Source organism: Anser brachyrhynchus, assembly GCF_964034855.1.
Source record: "Anser brachyrhynchus genome assembly, chromosome: 2".
Lineage (NCBI taxonomy): Eukaryota > Metazoa > Chordata > Aves > Anseriformes > Anatidae > Anser > Anser brachyrhynchus.
This window is the reverse complement of record NC_137695.1, coordinates 54,916,346-54,940,155: the sequence shown is the minus strand read 5'-3', so window position 1 is coordinate 54,940,155 and position 23,810 is coordinate 54,916,346. Positions and strand designations below refer to the sequence as shown.

General features: G+C 40.7%; 2 protein-coding genes and 1 pseudogene across 3 annotated transcripts; all 3 read right to left on the bottom strand.

The window, feature by feature from the left end:
- Window positions 1–17: 17 nt before the first annotated feature.
- On the bottom strand, window positions 18–4,127 carry LOC308189467 (nuclear pore complex protein Nup153-like; annotated as a pseudogene). Its single transcript has 2 exons — window positions 4,118–4,127; window positions 18–1,934 (listed from the first exon to the last, which is right to left on the bottom strand). The product of its transcript is annotated as a nuclear pore complex protein Nup153-like (transcript).
- Window positions 1,278–7,013, bottom strand: LOC308188785 (uncharacterized protein). Its single transcript, XM_080578206.1, has 2 exons — window positions 5,556–7,013; window positions 1,278–4,304 (listed from the first exon to the last, which is right to left on the bottom strand). The coding sequence occupies exons 1-2, from the start codon at window positions 5,898–5,900 to the stop codon at window positions 4,173–4,175; spliced, it is 477 nt and encodes a 158-aa protein (XP_080434332.1). The 5' UTR covers window positions 5,901–7,013; the 3' UTR covers window positions 1,278–4,172.
- A 4,570-nt stretch (window positions 7,014–11,583) lies between these two features.
- Window positions 11,584–23,716, bottom strand: LOC308188769 (nuclear pore complex protein Nup153-like). The gene is made up of 9 exons (XM_080578166.1): window positions 22,926–23,716; window positions 20,275–20,485; window positions 17,896–18,144; window positions 16,553–16,692; window positions 16,348–16,470; window positions 14,402–14,512; window positions 14,226–14,264; window positions 13,326–14,125; window positions 11,584–13,245 (listed from the first exon to the last, which is right to left on the bottom strand). The coding sequence occupies exons 1-8, from the start codon at window positions 23,169–23,171 to the stop codon at window positions 14,045–14,047; spliced, it is 1,200 nt and encodes a 399-aa protein (XP_080434292.1). The 5' UTR covers window positions 23,172–23,716; the 3' UTR covers window positions 11,584–13,245; window positions 13,326–14,044.
- Between the last annotated feature and the right edge of the window lie 94 nt (window positions 23,717–23,810).

The following is a 23,810-nucleotide window of genomic DNA, read 5'->3' as shown; positions in this document are numbered from 1 at the left end:
CCCGCCCCTGAAAAAAATAAAAGCCACCAAAAACCCACAAAGAAACAAACAAACAAACAAAAAAACCAGAGTGGAACTCAAAGCTTCCAAACAACACACAACTCTGTTCAGCACACAAGCTTCTGCTGCTGTTGACGACAGTGTAACCTCCATAAAGAGGCCTGACAGGTGCCTTTTAAAAAAAAGGTGCCTTTTAAGAGAGAAGCAGAAGATAACGCTTCAAATTCAAAACCGGAAAGACAAGAATGGGTCTTCCCTTCCACAGCACACGCAGAAAACTTTTATCCTAGTATTACTTGCATCGCTCTTCCTCTTGACAAGTGCAACGTAACCGTGCAATTCACTGCACCATGGTCACAGTAAACCCCTCATTTCCAAAATTCCTCCTTGCAATGGCAAGAGCCTCAGACAAAGATGCCGACTGACCGCTCAGAGGTTGGAAGTCCAAGACAATCAACTCTGTCTGAAATCCATTATCTTACCTCATGAAATTTCAGTCTTACCGCACAGGATGATTACAAAAGCCCGGTCTAGTCCATCTTAATTTGTTTCTTCCACGATGTATTTGCACAGGTGTTTTTCGATGTAATGGCATGTTAAATGACATTTAGAGTCAAAGTTAGAATTAGAATCGTATTTTAAAAACAATACAACCACGCTCAAAATCAATTACGGTCACACACAATGGGAAACAACCCAGTACTGCCCTGAAGAAGTTACCCAGCGGGTCACTCGCTTTCTTGAAGCCTACCACTGACCTTCATAGGCATCTCTCTGCTTTAGCTTAAGACTAGTTAAGACTACACTGTCTTGAAATCTGGCTTCACATCTCCCCTCAATTACATACAAACGGTGAGTAGAGGCATTTTGGACACATTCTGTAATTTTTTTTACTTATTTTTTGAAAGAGAAAAACGCAGTCATTTTTAACTCTTTCTATGGAGTTCTCATTTTCGCCAGTGAAAAATCACTATGTTGTTTTTAAATTAAGTCACTCACTTCAGCCATCTTCCCTCACCAGCTGCAAAGCCGGGGGTATCTGCATTGATCCAGCTCCGTACTAATACATTTCACAATCAGTTCAATTTATGCGACAGGCTGGAACCTGGGCTGAGACCTCTGAAGTGCCTGTAAACCAATCCTGCAGACAGCCGCTAACCCATCAACCGTACCTGGGAATCGTGTTGCTTAAAATATTCCATATATGCAACGTACTTTTATTCTGTACAAGATTCACAGAGGCTAGGATGGAAACAACAGGAAAAAAAGGACCATACCTGGTTTCTCAGACTGACAGGCTACACATTTGTTATCTTCCGTCTTATTTGGTACAAGGCATATTCCACAGTCCCAAGAGCCTTTCGCCTTCTTAAATTTGTCTCCAAAGCCCAGAGTGGCTGTTGTGTCAGTGCTGCTCGAGGAGGATGTCACTGTCACCGAGCTGTCTGTGACCACTGGTCATGTCAGAGCAGGCATTACTCCCGTTCCAGGTTTTGGTGTCTCACATGCTATACATTTTGTAGCTTCCGGTTTGTTTTGGACAAGACATGTATCGCAATCCCACGTTCCAGGTACTGTTTTGAATTTGTCTCCAAAGCCCAGCATCCCTGCTGGGGGCGCTGCTGGCTTTGAGGTGTCGCATTGACTTGAACTTACTGTCTGTTTCATACTCTCAACTGTTGACGCTTTAGTAGCTTGACAAGTTACACATTTGTCCTTTATGTCTTTGTTTTGCAGAAAAGGGTCACATGTATCAGATTGCCAGTACGATGCTTGTTTAGAAGTCTCTTTACCTGCAGAAAAAGTTGTTATTGCAGGCCTAGTATAAACCACTGTGCTTGTCGTAGGTTGTGCAGACGTAGAAGAGCGTGTTTTCAACAATCCAAAGTCTAGGAAGCAAGAAAAAAAAGTCTTCCTGTTAGCGCAGCACCTCACTACATGTAACTAAGTGCCTTTACTAGAGGGCAAAAATTTCAACTCAGGTGCCAATGGTTACAACTAGACATTCAGACTGAGCGCAACAGGAAGTCCCCAGAAATCTTATCTAAACGGATGAAATTTCATCTGCTGCACTGGGTCACAACAGAACATTTCATTAAAGCTTCATTTAACTCTTTGTTTCCAAGCAAGCTTTAAATCAACATTTTCACTGGTCGATACAAGTACAAACAGACAGTAGCTGACTGAAATCTGACAGTCCAACGTGGAATGGAAATAATACAATTTGATTAAGACGCGATGCCCAATCGAATCAAATTTCTAAAGCTCCTCCTTCCGTAGCAGATGACTCAAATCTACTCCAGTAACTGTACAGAAGTTTGTCCTCGGAGCAGCAATCCATACGGTATTTTCCCACAGATGCTGAATATTAATTAAATAATAAAAACTCAAGACAATTGAACAACTGTCTAATTTTCTATAATCTTTTTCAAAATGCATCGGACACAGGACAACTCCTTATTTAAAAGGTGGCAATTTTAACAGAAAAGACAAGCTACTAATACAGAAAGACTAAAGGAAATGCATCTTAAACAGCAGCTCAAGTTGCTTGTAAATCTACCTTGAACATAGTTGTTTTGTGGTTTGTTTGTTGGGTTTTTTTTAGTCAAAAATGAAGTCTTTGAACAATGTAGATTTAGATTCTGCTTCTTTTAAACCGATAAAGAAAGTGAATGTCACTTCACTCAGAGGTCTTCCCTTAAACAAAATGCACAATGTATTTTCTCTCACTTAGCTCTTTCCAGTAGAGAAATGTGCTGCCTTCTTAACAAGTATGTAAGTTAGAAGAAGACTTTTGGGAAAAGATCAAACTCAATAAAGCCCTTTTTCTTAAAAGATATCTTTTCCACAGACACACTTTATGAAACTGTTGAAAACAATTGCAATTGCTTAAAAACAAAATTCAGAAAAGGGTTTTTAACGTAAAACACTCCACTTCTGTTTGCAGTTTAAATTTTAATCCACAGGAGCCATTGTAAGCTAAGGCCCAAAGATTCGCAGCTTTCGCCATGTATTTGGAACTGAAGCTCTTTCCTATTCTTTCTTCACCTGGGCTGAAGGTGGGACAGGAGTGTTGAGTTTTACAAACATTTCCTTTTCAATTCCACAAATTGTATTTACTTAAAATGAAACACCGATTATCTGGCTAATTCTCTTAGTACCTCATTTACAATTACATCCTAACACGTAAAGGAGATGCAACCCATCTGCTTTTCATCTTGCAGTTTTACTTCCAGCAACAAACACCACTTAGAATAGAAGGGGGCAGATGCACCCTAACAAACGCAGCGCTTAATGTAATGCTCTCCTACATTCATATTTATAGCAGATACTCTATTAACCATAAGTCGTGTGTTGGTTTTTTTTTTAATAAAAAATGCTAGCGTATTTTTTGCAGCATCTTTTTAAAAGGAGTTCATTATCTCTCCAGGATTTTTTAGAACGTCTAAGACGCTTCCTTCCTTTAATACGTGGGCAGTGGTGAAGGGACCACCAGCAAAATCTTTGACCTCCTCTTTCTTTGTTGATGTTGGTTGAGGTGGTGGTGTCTTTTGAAACAAAAGAAAAAAACAGCTTTCACAATGTGACCTAGTTAGAGCAGATTATACTCACTTTTGTTAGAAACAAGATTTTCCAGCTTTCATGCTTCTCACATAAGAATCTTCACAAATTCTACTTACTTTGCAATGCTTTATGATTACAAGCAAAACAAAAAGCAACAAAACAAAAAAAAAATATAAAAGCAGATCTGTCACTGGAAAAATACTGCAGAAGTCCAACACTGCCTGGAATTGCTAGCATGCGCAGACAGGACAGATTGAAGATTTAATAAAGAAAAAAAGGAAAATCAGCACTTCAGATCTGAAGTGCTAAAGTTTCAGTTACCTAGGGTAAGAAAGGGCGTCACTGGAGTACCACTGGGTCCAGAAAGTTCTGCCGATTTTACAACGGGAACACTAAATGTAAACCCAATCTGCTATGAACAAGAGAGGTTTTTCAGATTCTCAAGCCACAGGAACTTCAATCGAATGCACACACAAAACCAAATCTGAAAGCTGCTCTTCACATTTGTAGCATGCATGCTGAATGACAAATTATAAGCCAGAAGCCTACATACTTTTCTCCATCAAGGCAGATTCTGCTTTAGTGTTCTGCAACAGCCTACTAAATGCCTAAGAAAAAAAGTCAAGCTCCTTTATTATTTTACTTACAGAAGACGTAGGTAGCACTTCTGCCTCAGTAGATTTCACAACTGGAGATGAAAATGCGAACTCAGGACTGCTAACAGTACTTGTTGGTTGTATCTGTATTTTCAAAAGAATTAAAGGTTTATATTTTAGAGCAACAACTACCTGAATTCACTACCCAACAGAAGTCCCGCAGTGACGTCGAAAAACCTGATGTTTGAGTTATTTTGCAGATAAAAGTAATAATAAAACACAGGGAAGTTTCCAAGTGGGTATAGGACAATATCTTCAAAACCAAATTCCAGAAACTGAGAGGAAAAGCTGGAGATGCTACTTAGGTCTAAATGCACGGAAAAGCAAGCCAGGAAGCTGAAGAACGGCAAACTCAGCCCAATGATACTCCAAGAACTTCAGCAAACACCTCAACATGTTAAAGCAGCTGTCTACTTCAAACCGTACAAAAAATATTTCAAGTACTCTGGAACAGATTAATGTTTATTTTATTGCAATAATATGCCAATTATTGCACCCTAGGCTCATTCTATGTGAGGCTTATATGACCACGTTACCTCTAATTTAATAACTTAAATAAAGTTGTGGTTTAACCATTGCAGGCAACTAAGCACCACACAGCCACTCGCTCACTCCCTCCAAATGGAACAGGGAAAAGAACCGGAAGTAAAGAAGTAAAGTTGTTAAATTTGAGGTAGCATTAATGACTCATCGCATGTAATGGCTACCTGGAATGACAAATGCCATAACCCTGTACATACTCCCCACTCCTTCCCCTTCTTTCCCCCAGCATTTATTGCTGAGCACGATGCTAAATGGTGTGGAATATCCCTTCGGTCCTCTGGGCTCCGCTGTCCTGGCTGAGTGCCCTCCAAGCCTCTTGTGCATCCCCGACCTCCTCGCTGGCAGGGCAGCGTGAGACACAGAAAAGGACTTGTCACTGTGTAAGCACTGCTCAGCAACAGCTAAAACACCAGTGCCTTACCAACACTGTTTTGCTCACAAATCTGCAACACAGCATCATCTAGCATCATCTACTACGAAGAAAATTAACTCTACCCCTGCCAAAACCACTATAAATAACTTGGCATGAAGTTCACACCCCCCTTCCCCCCCAGACTTCCACAGCATTTGAAGCAGTTATACAATCACGTTAAATGGGAGTTGGCAGGCTCTAAGACTGAGAGAAGCAGAATCAAAACATTTATGCCTTTTTCCCCAAACTGGCATACAACCCCAATTCATTCAGCTGCGTAGAAACTAATATTTGTTAGTTTCATGAGCACCACAGAAAAAGTCAACTCGCAATAAAGCAGTATACTCATTGTAAACATTATTTATAGCATAAAGATTTACCTTGCCCGCCGCCGTTGCTGCTGCATCTGCCATGCCCGCCGCCTCCGTTGAATTTGCCACGCTTGTCGTTGCCACTGTTGACTTTGCCTTGTCCTTTGTCATCAGTAGATATGGCATGCCCGCCGCCATTATTGGACATGTCAAGCCTGAGGGCACTGTTGAACACGTTATGCCCGACGTCGCCATTGTATATATCATGTCCTCCACCTCCTCCTCTGATAGATCTGTCAACTCCTCCACCTCTGATGGATCTGTCATGCCCTCCACCTCTGATGGATCTGTCATGCCCTCCACCTCTGATGGATTTGCCATGCCCGTCGCAGCTGCTGGAGTTGCCGTGCTCATTGCTGCTGTTGAAACAGCGCTCGGTGACGCTGAGACAGCGCTACTACCAACGAAACTAGAATTGAACTGAGGCAGCGATGCAGCACTGATGGGTAGGGGTATGTTCGGTAGCACTGGTTCCTCCACTTCCTAAAGTTGCAAATTTTAATTTTTCTTATACAAGACATACTACTTTCTCATCCCATCGCACCCAATTTATTAACAAAATTAAATAGAACAAAAATCCATACAAATTAAGAGAAAGCAAGTTTCCAGAAGAAATCCCGATCTCCCCACCTCTGTCTACCACGTCATTTTAATTTATGGCAGGCCTGCTTCCACATTATACTCTATTCAACAACTGTACAGCAAGAACACTGAAAGTTAACTCAAAACCTGTGCAGAACAGAGAGGCACAGATCACATTTTTTTTCTTTCTTTTCTATACTTTAGTCATCAAAGCTCTGGAGAAGCATCATCCTTTCTAACTACCCTCGCATGGCTTCAATTAAGAGTACACTCTCAAGACAAGTGAGAAAGTGTTCCTCTTGCAAAATTAGGCAGGATAGCTGCCAAAGTTTCTAAAGTCATTACAGCAGTGAACGTGGAAAAAGGTAATGTTTAAAGAAGCAGGTAGGTTCCACAACCAAACTAAACACAAAAAGCACCAAAGAAAGTCAGACTAACAGCACTGAAGATTGTGTTCTGGTAAATACAGTCTATACCATGTATCAGGATGCAAATATAAAAATCAGAAGAGAGCCTCTTAACAACTTCAATTTTCATCCCTGCCACTTACTTTATTTGATTACTAAGATTGGATGAGTTATGTTTTAAATGGCATAGAAAATCTGACCAAAATTTGTACAGTACTATCATGATCTACTTAGAAATGACTAGGCAGGGATGTAAGTTGGTACTACTGATATTCAGTGCATCCTGTAGCTTACATCTGTTTCACAGTTTTGATTTGAAAAGTTTATGGAACTTTTGATATTTGGACCATTATTTTATTTGCGTTACAGGAATAAACAACAGTGTTTACGATTTCTTTATATTGCATCATCCGGAAGTCCCATTTAATGATTTGAAACTTAAATTAACTTAAATACTTAATATTAACTTAATATTAATTAAATACTTAATGTTAACGTAAATACTTAACTTACAGGCAGCTTATATAACATCCAATAAAAGAAAAAATAATCTGAATATTCATGGTCATAGTTTTATGGAATAGATTTTTCCTATTAAAATGAGAAAAAAACTCTCTCACAATGAGTTTGGTGAGTATCAAAAACTGAGTCATCGTTAGCAGACATGCAGAATGCTCTCTTCTATTACTCTTTTTCACACTCTTGGCCTGTATCTTTCTGTATGACTTAAATATGAAACCAAAAATTAAGCTTTTTTTTTCTTTTTATACTTGGCACTCGTTTCAAGTATCATTCCTGTAGAAAAACTATACAAACCTTCACCAAAACATTACTTCTCTTCTTAGGACTCATTTATTCAACTGCTAACGAGAAATGTTATAGTTTGAAGAATCTCCAAGGTAAGAGAATTAAAAATTTCAAAATTACATAAGCAAAGTTCAGGTATTCAAACACAGGAAATCAATTGGAGCCTGCTCTGAAACCCACAAGAAAACAAAAACAATGCAAAAATAAAGCGGTATTGTTATAATTTACTATGATGCAATAAAACTGACACACTTAGCTAGTTACTTCAGTAAGCTCAGTGACAGCAATTAATTTAAGAGTCACTTACCTGTTCTTGTACAGCTCTTGATAAATAGTGTATTCCTCTTTCCCTTCTCATTTTGCCGCCTCCGCTACTCACTCCTGAAGACAGACCATTGGACGCAGCAGTACTGAATTTGTAGCTGGTCACATTGCTAGCACACGACAGTACAGAAGTTGGGGGAAACAAGAGAAAAAAAAATTACCAGCCAAATTTTTTTTTCAAGATATTAGAGCTGTTATTAGTCCTAGAATTGAAACCTGCTGATCAGAAAAAAACTAAAGCTGTCTCACAAGTTGCTAAACGCTGGTAAATACTTGATGTTCTAAACAGGAAAAACTTTATTAACAGCAGCAATGAAAAGGACATACATAAGTGCACCGGTCACATGGGAACAATGACTAAGCCAGAAGACCTGAAATAGAAGAGCTGATTTAGATTGTTATTTTCCAGTGCTTCCTTTAAATAGGACTGGTTCTCTGATTCTGCGATGCACATGTATCTTTTGCAGGGATGTAAAAGAACAGCTCACAAAAATACAGAAAGAGTGCACATATGCACACATACACATGGGAAACACTGCCAACAGCTCTGATAGAATAGGGACGCCTCAGACTTGTGTGGCAAGGTAATATGGCCTAAGCTTCAGAAGCAGCTCTGGCTTTCATGTGGCCATCAGCAGGAACAGCAGAGGTGTTTGGGTATGCCAACATTCCAGAAGTCTTTTCAGACATGAATACAGATCCCTTTTGTAAGGCATACAAAGGCATTTTTCTGGTACTTAAAAAAGCCTAGCTCAAAACCAGAAAGATATCCTAATCCAAGAGCAAATGGGGAAAAAATAACCCAAACCAGAAGTGAAATAGGGAATAACTCTAACAAAAGTACTATGGCAAGAAAATGAAGTATGCCTGGAAAAACTGTGACATCAAAGCTTATCTTGCAGCCAATCAGTCAGTCAGTACAAAAGTGCATTAGATCGCACTGGAAGACACCAGGTCAAACTCCCACAATACTGAGGAGGAGAACTGGTCTAAACTTGTCAAATACTTGACAACAGCCTGCTTAGCACTGTAACTGCATAGAGGAAGACAGATCCCTAAGGCATATGCTCAGACTTTTCTCTAATCCGAACTGTCAATCCATTAGAATTCTGAAAAAAGTCTTACATCAAAATAGATCTTCATTCAGACAACTATCGCTTGCCCATAACAGCCCATATTCCTCTTTCTGTTAACACCTGTGAGCTTCAAGGGGGCAAAGACAGTTGTCAGCCTTCAAGCAAGTCTAATCTACAATTGGACTCAGGTTTAAAATATATACACACACACACACACACATAGATATATAGCATTGGTGGGCCAGAGATTTACTGAGTATTCCAACTCAACTGTCCAAAGGGACTCTTGCCAGCAGATCAGTGTGGTGCTCCTGCTCCAGAACATGGCACCCAACAGAGACCAGCATCACAAAAAACACTACCACCACTACCTACTCTACAAACAAAAGGTAGGGCACTGCAATAAACTTTGTGAACGAAATCAAAAGCAGTATGAGTTTGCTGTATCTCCTTCCTGAATGGAGAAGTAGAAAGGAGTTCTAACAGAGACAATTTAGAACAGTTTGAAAAAAACATAATTAAAACCCAGCACCTGATTGCACCTGTACCAGAACCTTAAAGCCAGTCGCTTCCACCCCTAAAAAGGTGGTTGTTGTGAAGTCCAACTTTTAGATGCCAAAACAAAGTGTTGAGTTCTTTCTGCAAGCCAAAGAATGCCCATGGTCACATAAGAATTGCTTGGCAGATGAGCATAGAGTCAACAAAATTCCCTGCTACTGTTCTTTGAAAAGAGCAATCCCCTAAAAACCGAGTGCAAAGTCCCTTAACTCAAGCATTATTACCCAAAACACCATTTTCCCAGAAGGAAAAGCCATCAATATTATCTAGAGGATAACTCATTTGACCTAAACCAAGAAAGCAGTGTAACACAAAGCAGTCTCCTCAAGAAGAAATTCAATTAATTCTGCTGGATTTTTTTTATTTTAGAGATGAGTTAGCATTTGGCCTCAAATGATTCTAAAGAACACATGGTCTTCATGTGAACTCAAAGCAGACAATTAACTTCATCATGAAAGGAGTATTAAAAAAAGAATAATAAATCATAAACCTTCCTCCATGTTTTTGCTTAAAAAATAAAGAAAAAAACACATCAATAAACATCCTCCTGAACTGTAACTCACTTCCCCTACTTCACCTTCTAAAGAATGCTTCAGAAAGAATCATCCCATTAGGACAGAGCTTTCAAACTGCAAGCAATTAAATAGCTAAAACTAATAGCTTTTCCCCTAGGGAACATTAGGAGGGACAAATTATTTTGTTATAAGTAAACTGAGTTATAAACCATGAAATATCTGTCAAAGCAAAATTTGTAACGCTACAGATTTAGTTAAACTACAAAATGAGCCATATTTCCTGTAGAAGGAAAAAATAAGGCCTTCAATAGCAAAGATCCTTTCTGTGGATACAGCATTATAACGTGCCTCGTTTCCCATCTTCATATCCTACTCAGAAGATAAACTTGGGATAAAAAGTGGTGTATCAGTAGTTTTATTCTTGCTCATCTTCCTTCCTTTCATAAAAACAACAATTTTCTCAAAGTTATATTGATCTTCAAACACAATCCAGACTTTGCAGCTGCCTCAAAATACAAAATTTTCATTGGATTTCCCATTCCTTTTACTGAGAACTGTCACCACCTTTCAGGTGCAGACCGTACTGAAAAAGGAGATTTCTTTCTTCCTTCAAGTAAGTTTTAAATTAATAGATGTCATACCTTTCAGATGGTTCTGCTCGCTGTTCTGCAGGCAAAGTCTTCTCTCTCATCCCCTGCAAGTTAAGTTTAGTTCAAGACTTAGCTGAATATGTACAGAATACACAAAGTACCAACAACCACTTAATGTGGTTTTTTGTGGTTTTTATTTTATTTATTTATTTTTAATTTTATAGCACTGAATACACCTCACCTACTTAACGTTGTTCCCTAATTCAGCATTGTGGGTACAGTTCAGTTAAATTTTGGGGCTAAAGTAAGCATCACTGCTTCACTCAGCATTGAGGACAAACTGATAGAACACTAAATCAAATTTGTCAAATCCTCCAACAAAGAAAGTAATTACTTTAAACAAAATGACAAAAATTGTGTGTGTGGGGGGGAGAGTTTTCATCAAAACTTGTGTTTACCAACCCCGTAAAAGGGACATACTTTTCTGTTTTCTATCATTTATCAACAAGAAAAAAAAAAAAAAAACTCTACCCCCCTAAAAACTAAGCAGTTGCTGCTATTTCACAATGGTTCCCACTGCCTTAAAGCTCGCCTCAAACATACTATCAGTACTTTTTGCAAAGATAGGATAACAATTGGTTTGAGAAACATTCCAAGACTGGAAAAAAAAAACAGGCACATAAGGACTCAAAAATGTACTCACTTGGAACTTCGTGTCTACTCTCTGGCAAATTTTGCTGGACTGAGTAGTTGAAGTCGGTGATGGTTCAGAATACCGCGTATAACGCATCGGTTGACGGTTTACCGTTGGTGTCACAAGTCTCTTAACAGGTGGAGGCTGGAATGCATTCTGGGATTCCAGCTTTGAAAGGGAAACAGCAATCAATTTATCCTTACGTCCACCCAAATTAATTCCAATATTTATTGATGAAAACAAATTACAGAACTATAAACCTCCCCCCATCGGTCTTGGCACTCAGTGAACGCAATTTGAAAATTCTAAAGACCGTTCAACTTGTAGAGGGAAATCACCAGAAAACCAGTAACGAAATCCATAAAGCTATATATAAGTAGCCAAAGTCTGACTGAATTCCATTTCAAAATTTGGCAGTTAGCTTCATAGACAAAATAATTCATGCTACCATAATTAAAATAACCCATGTTCCTAGAATATGCTCCTATCTTTTCCTCTGCCCACACTGTGATTTTTTTTTTTAGTAGCTTAATTCATTAATTTAACATTCGAAGTGTTAAGCAACTAATTATACAGGCTTCTGGGCTTCACATTCCCTACATTTTCCCCCTTCAAAGTTACACAAATAATAGAACACACTCAAAAAAAAACCAACTTGTCAGTCTTACAATAATCTCATTCATTAAAATATGATCCAATGCTTTACATGTGCATTAGATGCACTTCAAGTAGTGGGTTTGACTTCCCTTTTCAAAGCGTTTTCACAGACCAGAGTTAATTTTTAACACAGACCACTGCGTGTTCTGCAAAACTGACTTAACTGAACTGTCAGACAGAAAACAAACCCTAAAGGCTACAAGATTTACCGATGGCTCCGCCTGCGGTCTTAAGGATCAGAAAATACAGTCTTAGGAAGCATGCTATTGTTCAAATCAATACCAACAGGAAATTTTTGTTTACGCTGCAGCTTTAATTTCACAGTATCTCCCAGCTCTTAGTAATAGGATTCACACTCTCTCTAAAGTATACAAAAATGCATCTTTCTAAAAAATATTACATTCAGTTTGAAACCTTGAATAAGACATGTTTTATGTAAGTTCACAAATCTACTTCGAGTGAACGACGGTTCATTGCTGGTTTTAAAGGTAAAAAAGAAAAATATTAATTCCCCCAGTTAGGCATTTAATACACCAAGAGCTATTCTGCCTGGTACAGTTCCTTGAAATAAGAAAAATACCACATCACTGCTACCCACTGCAGAAGTTTAGCCTGAGTGCACAAGTGTTCCGTCAACCGCATGTTCACTTTAGCAGGAAAACACACGATCGTCTCCTCAGCAAATAATTGCTTCTCATCGCGGGCTACCCTTCTCCCGCCACCATTATGAATTCTAGTATTATGAATAGACAATCTATCTCCTTTCACCCACTGACAGCTGCGTGCAACATTCATTTAGTGGCTGACAATTTCAGGCTCTCTGTTGCAAATCTGGCAGATCTTTCTTAATGCCTTATCACAGGTGTATTGCTATAATATAACTGAGAATTCACACCAGATTTGGTTTTAGTTATTTGGATAATATTTATGATATACTTCACTTCTCCATGCCCTTGTAATTTGGCAGATGGTGAAAAGATGGTCCAGGAAATCTGAGATGTTTGTAAACTCTGAAGTGATTGTAAACTTAATTATACATCCATCCAATCAAGGAATTAGCACAGAAACTTCTTGAGACACTGTCCCTTTGCTCATTAGAACAGAAGATGAAAAGTTTGCACATCTTGTTATTTCCTTCAGTCACCTGATCTTCAAGTGGTCATTTAAGGGTTTTGCAATTTAATAAGCCCAAGGATACCCCTAACTAAAGTCGTCAAAAAAAGATGACTAGTTTTCATTTTTTAAATAAAATGAAAGGAAATCATGCTTTACCACAGCATTATCACCAGTTCTGTGCTACCTCCAAATAGGAATTTAGGAGCGTTAAGATTTATAGCGTCGGAAAAGAAAAAGAAAAAAAAAAACCTCTACCCCCCTAAAAACTAAGCAGTTGCTGCTACATTCATTTTAGAACTTTACCAAATGGAGATTGTGCTGGCTAAACAATACAGAGATTGAAAGAGTTAAAAGCAATAAGCAACCAGTATTACTGTCCACTTTGATTTCCAGCCTAAGAAGCCCATACACTTAACAAGTGGTCATTTGTACACTCAGACTGATACTGGAAACTCAGATGTTTTCGCAGAAAGAGATGCCCATTTAATTTTATGGAAAATTTATCAGACTCCAACGATGGTTCATCGCTGGTTTTAAAGGTAAAAATGAAAAATATTAATTCCCCCAGTTAGGCATTTAATACACCAAGAGCTATTGTGCCTGGAACAGTTTTGCAATTTAATGATACCCCTAACTAAAGTCATCGAAAAAAGTTGACTAGTTTTCATTTTTTAAACAAAATGAAAGGAAATCATGCTTTACCACAGCATTCTCACCAGTTCTGTGCTACCTCCAAATAGGAATTTAGGAGCGTAAGATTTATAGCGTCGGAAATTAACAATTTTCCTCCTCTTTACTTTGAATGGTGATAAAAAGCACAAAAACTAGTTTTCTGTGCCCGAATGAACACGGAAGTCTGTACAAAGTCTATATGACCACTCAATCAGTATTTTTCTATTTGTGATCATTTCTTCAAGAGAAAACTTGCCTCAACAGGAATTTTAATATGCAGCTTCACCCCAAGTTGGGGGACAAGATAAAACGACTTGGTGTGTTCTAGAGTTGTTGCTCTCAACTTACAAAGATAACATAATTCTTAACCTGAGTAATCTTCACAACCCATCATCTACTGTGGATACATGCCAATATTAACTTGATTTGATGTCTATGTTGTCACTGAGGTTTGAGAAAATTTTTCTGATAGTGATAAAGCATTGAAAAAGTTATCTACCTCAGCTTAAGACATTATTGGTTCTTACCTTTCTTCGTTTGGACTGGAAGTCAGTAATATCCGGTTTATCTATGTCCGGAGACTAAGGGAAAAAACAAAGCATAAATATTAGAGGGCATTTTTTTTTTCCTGAGAAAGAGGGTTCCCTGCAACAAAAATGTGGGGGTTCATGGTCAACTTACAGAACACAGCGGCAAAACAGATGCCATTCTTTTAGCATCCTGTTGAAAAAACAGCGCAATAAATTAAACCGGCCACAACGTAAGGAAGAATAGTTTTATCTTTATCCTTTGATGGCACATTTACTAAGTTTTATAAACACATGAAGCAAAAACAGATTAAAAGAAGTGCTATTTACCAACAAAGGGCTTGACAGCTTCTCCATTGCCTCCAAGATGCGCCGTGCTGAGGTACTTAACGTAGCGCGGGACCGCACAGTTTCTTGTCTAGCTTTCGCTCTCCTTTGTGCCTGAAAAATTAGCATTTTAAGTGTTACAATGGTCAATTCTCAGCTAAGGAGGCATGTATTTTATGTCCCAAGGCTACACTGATGATACAATCAATATATTCTGATGACAGAGAAACATGCAGTCACTGGGAGTTCAAGCCATAAAGAAGAGAATACACTCGGAGTTTAATGAAGTTTACCTTGGGCCTCAGTGCATCTTGCACGTGCTTGTTGCACGAGCAATAAAAGAACTCCGTACTTGTAAAAGGTCAAGACGGATGATGCTAGGACTGCTAAGGCCTCCGAAGCAGTAATCAGGGAAACAGAACTCAAGAAAAGGCTTGTGGTACAGAAAGCATTTTCAGTAACAACACAGACCTCAGAGTTTCACGATGGTCTAAGTGTACCATCTTAAAATCAGTGTATACAATCATAACCAGGAACTAGTTTTACTTCTCTCTTGCTTCCTCCCTTCCCCCAAGATTAAAGTTGGCTGCAAATCTTTGTCTTAAAAGATAAAGATCTGATTTAAACTGTAACAGATCTAAACATTACACTGAAAAAGTAAACTGTTTATTTGCACCACCCAACTTCAAATATCAGTCGAAAACTTCCTTTGGTGTGATTTTTTTTCTTCCCAGGTTAAACCCCTCAAATAACCACACTGTGCTTATCACACGATGTGAAGACAGGAAGCAGACCACGCAGCGTGTAAAAACACAAGTGAGACTCACAGAACCACAGAATGGTTAAGGTTGGAAGTGACCTCTAGAGATCGCCTGGTCTACCCCCCCGCTCAAGCAGGGCCACCCCGAGCAGGTTGCCCAGGACCATGTCAAGTCAGCTCTTGAAGACCTCCAAAGAGGGAGACTCCACAGCCTCTCCGGGCAACCTGTGCCAGGGCTCCATCACCCGCACAGTGCAAAAGCATTTCCTGATGCTCAGACAGAGCCTCACGTTTCAGTTTGTGCCTGTTGCCTCTTGACCTGGCACTGGGCACTGCTGAAAACACAATGGCTCTCTATGCTCTTTGCACCATCCATTCAGGTATTTATATACACCAATAAGATCCCCCCAAACCTCCTCTCCTCCATGCTAAACGGGCCCAGCAGTCTCTGCCTCTCCTCAGAGGAGAGGTGCTCCCAGTCCCTTGATCATCTTGGTGGCCCTTCGCTGGACTCTCTAGTACCTTGCTGTCATTCACAGCAAGCAGCAAGAAGCAAGCTACTCTCTCCTTTAAAAGCCTAGTATTTTGGTTCCTCTTTTTACCATAATGCAGTAATATTGTAAAAAACAAAAATAGCCGACCAAAGAGGGTTCCCAGCTTTGCACCACAAGGTTTCAAGGTTTCCCGTAAGTGAGGTACTTGTACTGCCCTTTTTCCGTTGCAGAAATGGACTGTCAGAACAGAGCCAGCAAACCCGCGTTTTCATTTTCTTAAAATTCCTTTTGATTTATCGATAAAAGTCACTTTCATTTAAATACATTCCTACCAAACCTGATTTGACTTTCCTTTTCGATTCAGCTCTAGCTAATCAGAGTTGTCAGCAGTTTTTATTTGCTATTTCCAAGAACACTTGGGGGCAAATAACTCTCTCCAAGAACTATATGAATCGTTCAAAACAGAAAGCATGTTACTGCTTATCTTGAGACTGCATTTAGTCCTGCATGCCTCTGTGTACCAGAAGAACAAAGGATCAGCAAAGTTGATTTTAGATATTTTCAAAGACTGCAGGTTTATACAACATATCCATAGCATGAATGTAGGCATGCTTGGAAAAGAAGATCCACAGATAAATATTAGCCAGGTTTGACTACTACATTTGACTACTAATACTACACTACTTTTGTCATACCCGATAAGGTTCCGTTCTTTGCTGCCTTGATCTTACAGCTGCACCACCATAGGCCGTCTTTCCGGGGTAAAATGGAGAAAACCCAAGCTGGTTTTGCTTAAAAACAGATGTGCTTCCACGTGCCTACGGAAACACAGTATGAGAAGTGGATAGAAAAACAGGTACACATTCAAACTGATTAAAAGAAATACTGTGCAGTACTTACAGGACACAGTCCTCCAAAAGCAGATAAACCGAATGCGGGTTTCTTAGAGCTAGCTGCAGAATGCTGCGAGAGGGAATGAGTTCTTTCAGCTCCTGCGGGCAAGAGCAGTGATGATGAAGTATTTTTTAAAACTGCAACATCTGCCAAAATGACGTATGCTAGATGTAAATGCCTCTCGTACGTACAGAACTTTAACAATAAAGATCACACTAATTCAAGTTCTTCAATACAGAAAAATAAGCATGACTTCAGCTTCCTTAAATAGATCAACTTCACGTACAGACTGAAAACCAAGTATCACCTACAAACTTGAAAACTGTTCACAGAGCTGCAAGTAGTTTTCAGCAATCTTACCAAGTTAATACTGTGCTTCCAATGCAGATATTTTTTTCCTTCAGGCTAAGATAAAAGAGGACCGCATAAACATCAGTGCATTTGTACGGACAAAGCTTTTTTCTGTGTTGGTAAAAGGCTGGAGGCCAGCACAGATCATAATCGCACAGGTTTTAAACCTGGAAGATTCCCCAAAGGCTGCTCTAAGAGTTAACGATCTTCTGCCCATGTATGTTTTACGAAGACACACCAGAAAGTTCTAGTGCACTCAGGTTATATTGCTAAAGCCCAGCAACTCTACTCTCAGCTGTACAAAAGTTCTCTGGAAAACCTGCTGAGCACACGTCAGTCCCTGTCTATATGGGGGACTAGAAAAAGCTGCAAACCTGCTGTTCGCCCTTTCAGCGAGAAGACCTACGTACCAACCTACATCGACACGATGCTTATTTTTTATTTTAAAATGGTGTGCTTTCCTCAATGAATTTGGCAAAAGACATGAAAGTATTGACAGCTGAAGCCTTCTACCAAGAAAGGTCAAAAAACAGCCTATAGCTTATGTCAGAGTAGTTTCTTTATCTTCTCTTGCTGAAACACAGGAAAACATCTCGTGTTCCTATTTGTCACCTGCACTTATTCACATTTAACCAGCTGTCTGTTAGATATTCTGAGTCACTCTTCCTTCTAGACAATCAGCCTAGTTGTCAAGCTACGGCAAGTCAGCCTGATTTCCTACCGTCCCAGTTCAAAATTTACATATAACCTAGCTGAATGTGTATATTTCAGCATTGACTCTTTCTAACATCAGGGTATCATAAACGTATTCCAAAGCACGCTTCTATTAAAAAGGTGATAGGATTATATACTTCTAAAACACTAAAAATTCAATTTAATTCTCGCATCCAAAGTTGACATTCACCTATTTTATTTACTAAGGTGATGTGGAATATTAAAGAACGCAAGGTACTTCACATTAAAAAAAAAGTCAATTAAACAGAGAACACAAAAATCACCTTCATCAGATGCTCTAGAGGAGGAATCACTGGTTGTTGAGATGTTATCATCGTCTTGTTGAGAGGTAGAATCTTCTATTTCTTTTATCAAGGACAGCCTAGGACTGCCAATGCCAAATATAGAAGATGTCGAGGGCTGACAAGGTGGGACAGGAGAATCCAGCATGGTATAATTCAGACGGCTCCGATGAAGAGAGGGCCTTGTTAACACAACTGGGAAGTTCAGTGCTGATCTACTTGTGGATGGTTCTAGACAAGAACAGGGAGATAATTAGCTTTGCTATAGACAAGCTCACAGAAGCCAAAACCTGTTTCCTATCGACAGCCATGCTATTGCCAAGTTCTAAGCGCAAAAAGAGAGAAGCCAAATTTAACTTCTTCCTCACCCAGATACGGTTGCATCTAACTGTCTGGCTACAACAACAACACTGCTTGCGATACACAGTATTAATGTTGCATCCAGAAGTAGTTAACTATGAGGTTTTACAACACCACATTCTGACCCCGTGCTCAAATGCTCTAACGCTGACTTGGCCGTTCACTAAATCAAACATATATACTCCTTCTCCCATGTACAGCTTGCAATAAGCTTTACAAAATTTGAGATTACACGGTAAATACAGATAACACTGCAGCTTCCATAATATTGGAACAAAGGTTATATTAATCTGAATACACAACATGAAAATGAACGTTTGCAGTACTTTTTTCCCAAGTTCTTCCATATCAGCTCACGTTAGAGGCAAAACATCATCTCCTACCCATTAACTATTGGGATTTTGACCCAAGGGACAAGGATGTTGACCCAAGTAACCAGATGAGCATTTTTCCCTCTTGAAGCAAAGGGTCTGCAAACAATGCCAGTGGCCTGGAATAGGTGGCCTTGAAGTCTATCTTGCTAAATGAATGGAACTATTCATGGGTATTTTGCCTGATGAAAGCCTACTGTCTCTCCCAGGAATCTGGGCAATTCAAATGACTTTGAGCCACTATCCTCTTGATACTTGAACTGAAGCTTAAACTAGTTAGTTCAATCTTCATAACCACTGCAGTACCACTAATTAGCTCTCCAAACCATGAGCAGATTTTTAGGACAGCACCGTTTGAGATACAGAAAGGTATTCAGGCGGAAGGCCACCCAATATAGGCTCCAGCACACTGATACCTCAGAACTGAAGAAACACATTGGTTTCAAAATGTAGTAATAATTAAAAAAAAAAATCTTATTCTTAAGCATAGTAAGCGACACCCACGGACAGCAACATAAGCTGCAAAAGGTTCCAGGGTGTCCACCTGCTCCTGATCTCCTGGAGTTAGCAAGCTTGCAGTGCAGCTGTTCTTACTGAAAGCTCCTTTCACGCAGTTACATAGGAAAGCCAACATGTGTTCCTCAGTCACGAAGACCTTCTCTATTCTTTTCTCCAAACTCATTCCCAAGCTACAGCTACACAGAAAGCCATCAATCTCCTTGTTTACAATTAGATGAGATTGGAGGCAAAGATATTTCCTCCTTATTTTTTGATTCTGCCAACAACAGAAGCAACTGACTTTCCACATTATCTATGGTTACCTACGCACGCTCAGACAAAACTTCTTTACTTATTAAAAGCTGACTTCCCCAAAACAGCTAATTTAAGAGAAACTCAAATAAGAATAGATGCAAATTTATACAACAGGACTACAGGAACAGTGAGAGGCACTGGATATAAGACAAATTAATCTTTCATGAGGTAAAGGACTTGCAAACCTCGTTGCCAACGGTCAAATACCTTTTCAAAGACACCCCCTCCCCCCGCGTAGACCTTAAAGTTATTGAATATTTTAAGGACAATAATCTCATAAACCACATCCGTGCACAAGTTCCCCAGTTCACCATCAAGTTAACGAGGAACTTTACTAAATTGATCAAAGCCCAAAACAAAAAAAAAACAAAACAAAACAAACAAAGTCGGGACACGAGACGGAATTTTCCTCTGCCATTCTAGCATCTAGTCTTTTGTTTCGAAGACTGCAAAACAAATTAATTTTTTTAATTGCCTTAGGCAATTAGACAGATTTTCATTCCATATCTTTTAAAAGATGGAAAATGCAACCCAGCACACTTGCAAATGACTTATTTTCAGCATTTAGCACCTGGCTAATAGAGTACCCAAAGTTAACTGATGCCTTCCAAGAGCATAAGATGTATGCTTCGTAACTGTGTATACAGTTTAAAGCTAAGACGGTTTCACAAACAGTTGTTTCGACTTTTTTGATTGTTTGTTTTTTTTTTCATTCTGTCAAAACCCTCATTCCAATTTCCTTTTGAAATTCAGATTCAAAACTAGAAATCTGTGAATAAATACAGATGGCCAGAATTCCAAATGATTTTTCACATACCTCGTCTACTAATTCCTGCTGGTTCAGGCATGAATCTCTCATCGATTATGGTATCTTCATCTGAATAATCGTGGTGATAGTTTACCGGAGTCTCCTCCTGGTTTGCAGATTCATTTCTGTCTACACACTCCTCCTCACGCTTATTGAAATACTTCTGCAGCCAGGCCGGTACAATATTTTTCACCGTTTCTGTCATTCTGCTAATTATTCCCTGCTTGAAAGAAAAAACACTTGTTTAATTACAGAAACACAGTCAACAGCATATGCTGGGATACCACCTTCCACGGACCTTGAAGACAGATATTATACAGCAAATATTCAGAAGACGACGACGAGGTTGATCCCTGGCATAGGATCGCTACACTTCTGGTAAACCTAAAATTCACCTAAGATTGATTTATAACTACCTATCACTTTCTGCACTTCCAAGTGACCTTGGCAAGGTTCAAAGTTCTGAAACCTCTGCCAAAATTCACCAGCAGGTCGTCAATCTGCAAGGCTATCAGGAAACTCTACGCCTGAACAGCTCCTGACCTACAGACTTGTTCCAGGACTCTTCCTCTTCGCACCCTCACGTGAAAACCAACTAAACCAGAAGTTCAGCAATTATCTACTGCGACAGTCAGGACCATACTACCCATTAAAATCAGTGAATCTAAATATTTTCAATTTTAGTAATGCTGAATTGCAGTGACTATACGCACAAAAAACAGTTCTGCTCTCAACAGTCAGGCTAACCCAGAAGATGTCCTGGAAGAAACACAGCTATAGCTATAGCACCAGCACCTCCTCTTGCAAGAGCCTTCTAAAGCTGTTGCTGTATTTTGTAGAAGACTGACTCTGCGGCATACATCGGGTACGATCGGAGAATTCCCACCTGACCGAAAGCCCCAGGAACTACGGTTAAATAAAAGATAAATTAATATAAATGAATATAATTAATAATAAAAATTAATAATAAAAAATAATATCCAGAAAGCTGACAATCATGAGCTAGGCATCCTGCTAATCATCCCTCCTGCAGGCAGGGGGAAAAAAAAAAAGTAAATTAGATCCAGGACTAGTTCCCAGGAACTTTGAAGCTGCTAACTATACTGTCTACAGTGCCCAGGCACCTTCAGAGCTTAATGGTAAGAGACAGAGGGTTTGGTGGGCTGTAATTACGATCACAAGCACACAAAACACATCTATTTAAGTATTTCTAAGAATCGACTTATCGACTAAAGTTGTAGGGGGAAGGATGAGAAAAACAGCGGGGTAGGGATCAGAACCAGAGGTATAACCTCACAAAATCGCATCGGTCGCTTTCGTGCCTCCCCAACTGCATCACTGAGAGACAATTAACATTAAGCCACAGAACCTTCTGCAGAGTGGACATGATATTGAAAATAAACTGAAATTAATTGACAAATGCTCTAAGCAAGCTATCTGCTCAAAGCTCGTCCTTTTACGTTATGAACATTTGCACGATTCGTCTGGTTACAAAGCTAACTGCTATAATAAATGCACACATGTAACACCTATCAGTTTGTCTATTTATCAAATCATTAAAATTCTTCCCCGATAAGTTACTGTTAATTTGATCTGCGCTGGATGTGCAGCAGCCATTCTCTGTGCAGAATCCCCCAGATATCCCCACGCACGTGTTTGCTCTGGCACACTCTTTAAATAAACCTACTGGAAAACACGCAGAGATAACAGACAATGGAAAAGTTAGAAAACCATCTCCACTGATTATTTTTAATCCACGTGTAAGGTTTATCAGTTAGCTACACGGTGTCGGCACACGCAAGCTATGGCACTTTCAACATTAATGCACTGTTCAAGCCAGAGGTTTCAACGGTTGCTCTGTAAGCGTGGGGAATGTTTGCATTGCCCTTCCAGGCCAGCTTTAGATGGACAAGATTGATTGTCAATATATGGTATAAGGGACTTGGCATTTCTGCAAGTGATAAAAACCTAATTGAGCAGCTATCCATGCGTAGCGCTCCCTTGGTTTTGCATATGATAATCAATCCCCTCAGCTACGTTGCTCATTTCATAGCGGAGAGGTTTTGGCTGAACAAACATGTGCAGAGGGCATCTCCAGAGCATCTCTCTGGGCGTCCTGACATTTCTTAGCAAAGAGCTGCTGGGAGGGATCTCGGCGCGTCCCCCCTCCAGCACGGGGATTTTCACACCCCGAATTGACGGACCGCTTTCACCGTCAACCTGCTGTACCCTACAGCACAAACGAGAAGCAAAGCCTGGCAGGTAACGTTCAGAGAATTGATGATGGGCTGAGGAGGGGTGCAGGGAGCGGGGAAAGCCCTGGGGGTGGCACTGGGGGTCCTGAGGGCAGCGGGCTGGGGGTGAAGGGGAGGGGGAGGAGGGGGGTAATGGGCTGGGTAGAGGGGTAAGGGGGTAAGTAAGGGGCTGAGGGGATAACTGAGGGGGTTAGGAAGGGGCTGAGGGGGTAACTAAGGGGGTAACTAAGCGGTCGAGGGGGTAACTAAGGGGGTAACTAAGCGGTCGAGGGGGTAACTAAGGGGGTAAGGAGGTGGGTAGGGGGTAACTAAGGGGATAAAGGGGCGGGTAAGGTAAGGGGGTAAGTAAGGGGGTAACTGGTGGGCTGAGGGGGAAGGGCCCGCTGTGGGGGGGCCGCTCCTCACCCGCTTGCTCCTGGCACAGGGGGGCTTCGCGGCGCCCAAACGGTGGCGCCGCCTCTTCACCTTGCCGCCGGCCGCTCCTCCTCCTCCTCCTCCTCCTCCTCCTCCTCCTCCTCCTCCTCCTCCTGCTCCTCCTCCTCCTGATCGGGCTCCTGGGCTGCCGCCCGGCGCCCCGCCGCCACCGGCCCTGCCACCGCCGGCCATGCCGCTGCCGGTCGCGCCGCTACCGGTCGCGCCGCCCGAGGCCATACCGCCCCCCCCCCCGCGTTCGGTGCCGTCACGGGGCCCCCCCGCCCCCCGCCGCCACGCGCCGCGGGGCCTGCCCTGCCCCTCGTGGGAATAAAAATGTTGTTTTTGCAGAGTTACGTTGTTTAAAGGTAAGGAATGGGGTATTGAGGTGTGCTTGCAGCGATAAGAACGCTTAGCAGGCGACCTTGTAAAATGCAGACAACCAGACTCCGTAGAACAATTCGGGGAAAATCACGGTGTTGAGTCAAGTCAGGTAAGTGAAGAAACATTACCGCTTCAACCAGTAAAAAAGTCAAAAGAAATTCGAAATTTAACAGGCCGGCAACTGAAGGCCATGCATTGTCTGGGAAGCATCAGACAGATTGTGAGCCTGGATCACCCCCTCAGTGGGGAAACAGGGGAGGGTCCCGTCATCAAAAAGTATATAAACTGGGTTTTGGAACCAGCAGGGGCGCTCCTGCTCGTGGGACGCCCGCCACTGCGATCGCGAATAAATTCCTGCTTCGCTGAGCTCCTCGCCTGAGCCCAAGTTCTTGGCTACGGAGTGTTTCTCACAATTTGGGGGCTCGTCCGGGAGCCAGTCGCCTACTGGGGAGCCCCACCGCCGCAGCAGCAGGAAGGCATGCCCCGCTGATTTCA

Coding starts and splice junctions, on each gene's coding strand:
- LOC308188769 (XM_080578166.1), bottom strand. CDS start 23,171: ATGGCCTCGGGCGGCGCGACCGGTAGCGGCGCGACCGGCAGCGGCATG. Junction 16,693..17,895: donor CTCTAGAGCATCTGATGAAG/GTGATTTTTGTG, acceptor TCATTTTGGCAG/ATGTTGCAGTTTTAAAAAAT. Junction 14,126..14,225: donor CTGTTTTGCCGCTGTGTTCT/GTAAGTTGACCA, acceptor TTTTTCCCTTAG/TCTCCGGACATAGATAAACC.
- LOC308188785 (XM_080578206.1), bottom strand. CDS start 5,900: ATGAGCACGGCAACTCCAGCAGCTGCGACGGGCATGGCAAATCCATCA. Junction 4,305..5,555: donor CAGCAACGGCGGCGGGCAAG/GTAAATCTTTAT, acceptor TTGAAAATACAG/ATACAACCAACAAGTACTGT.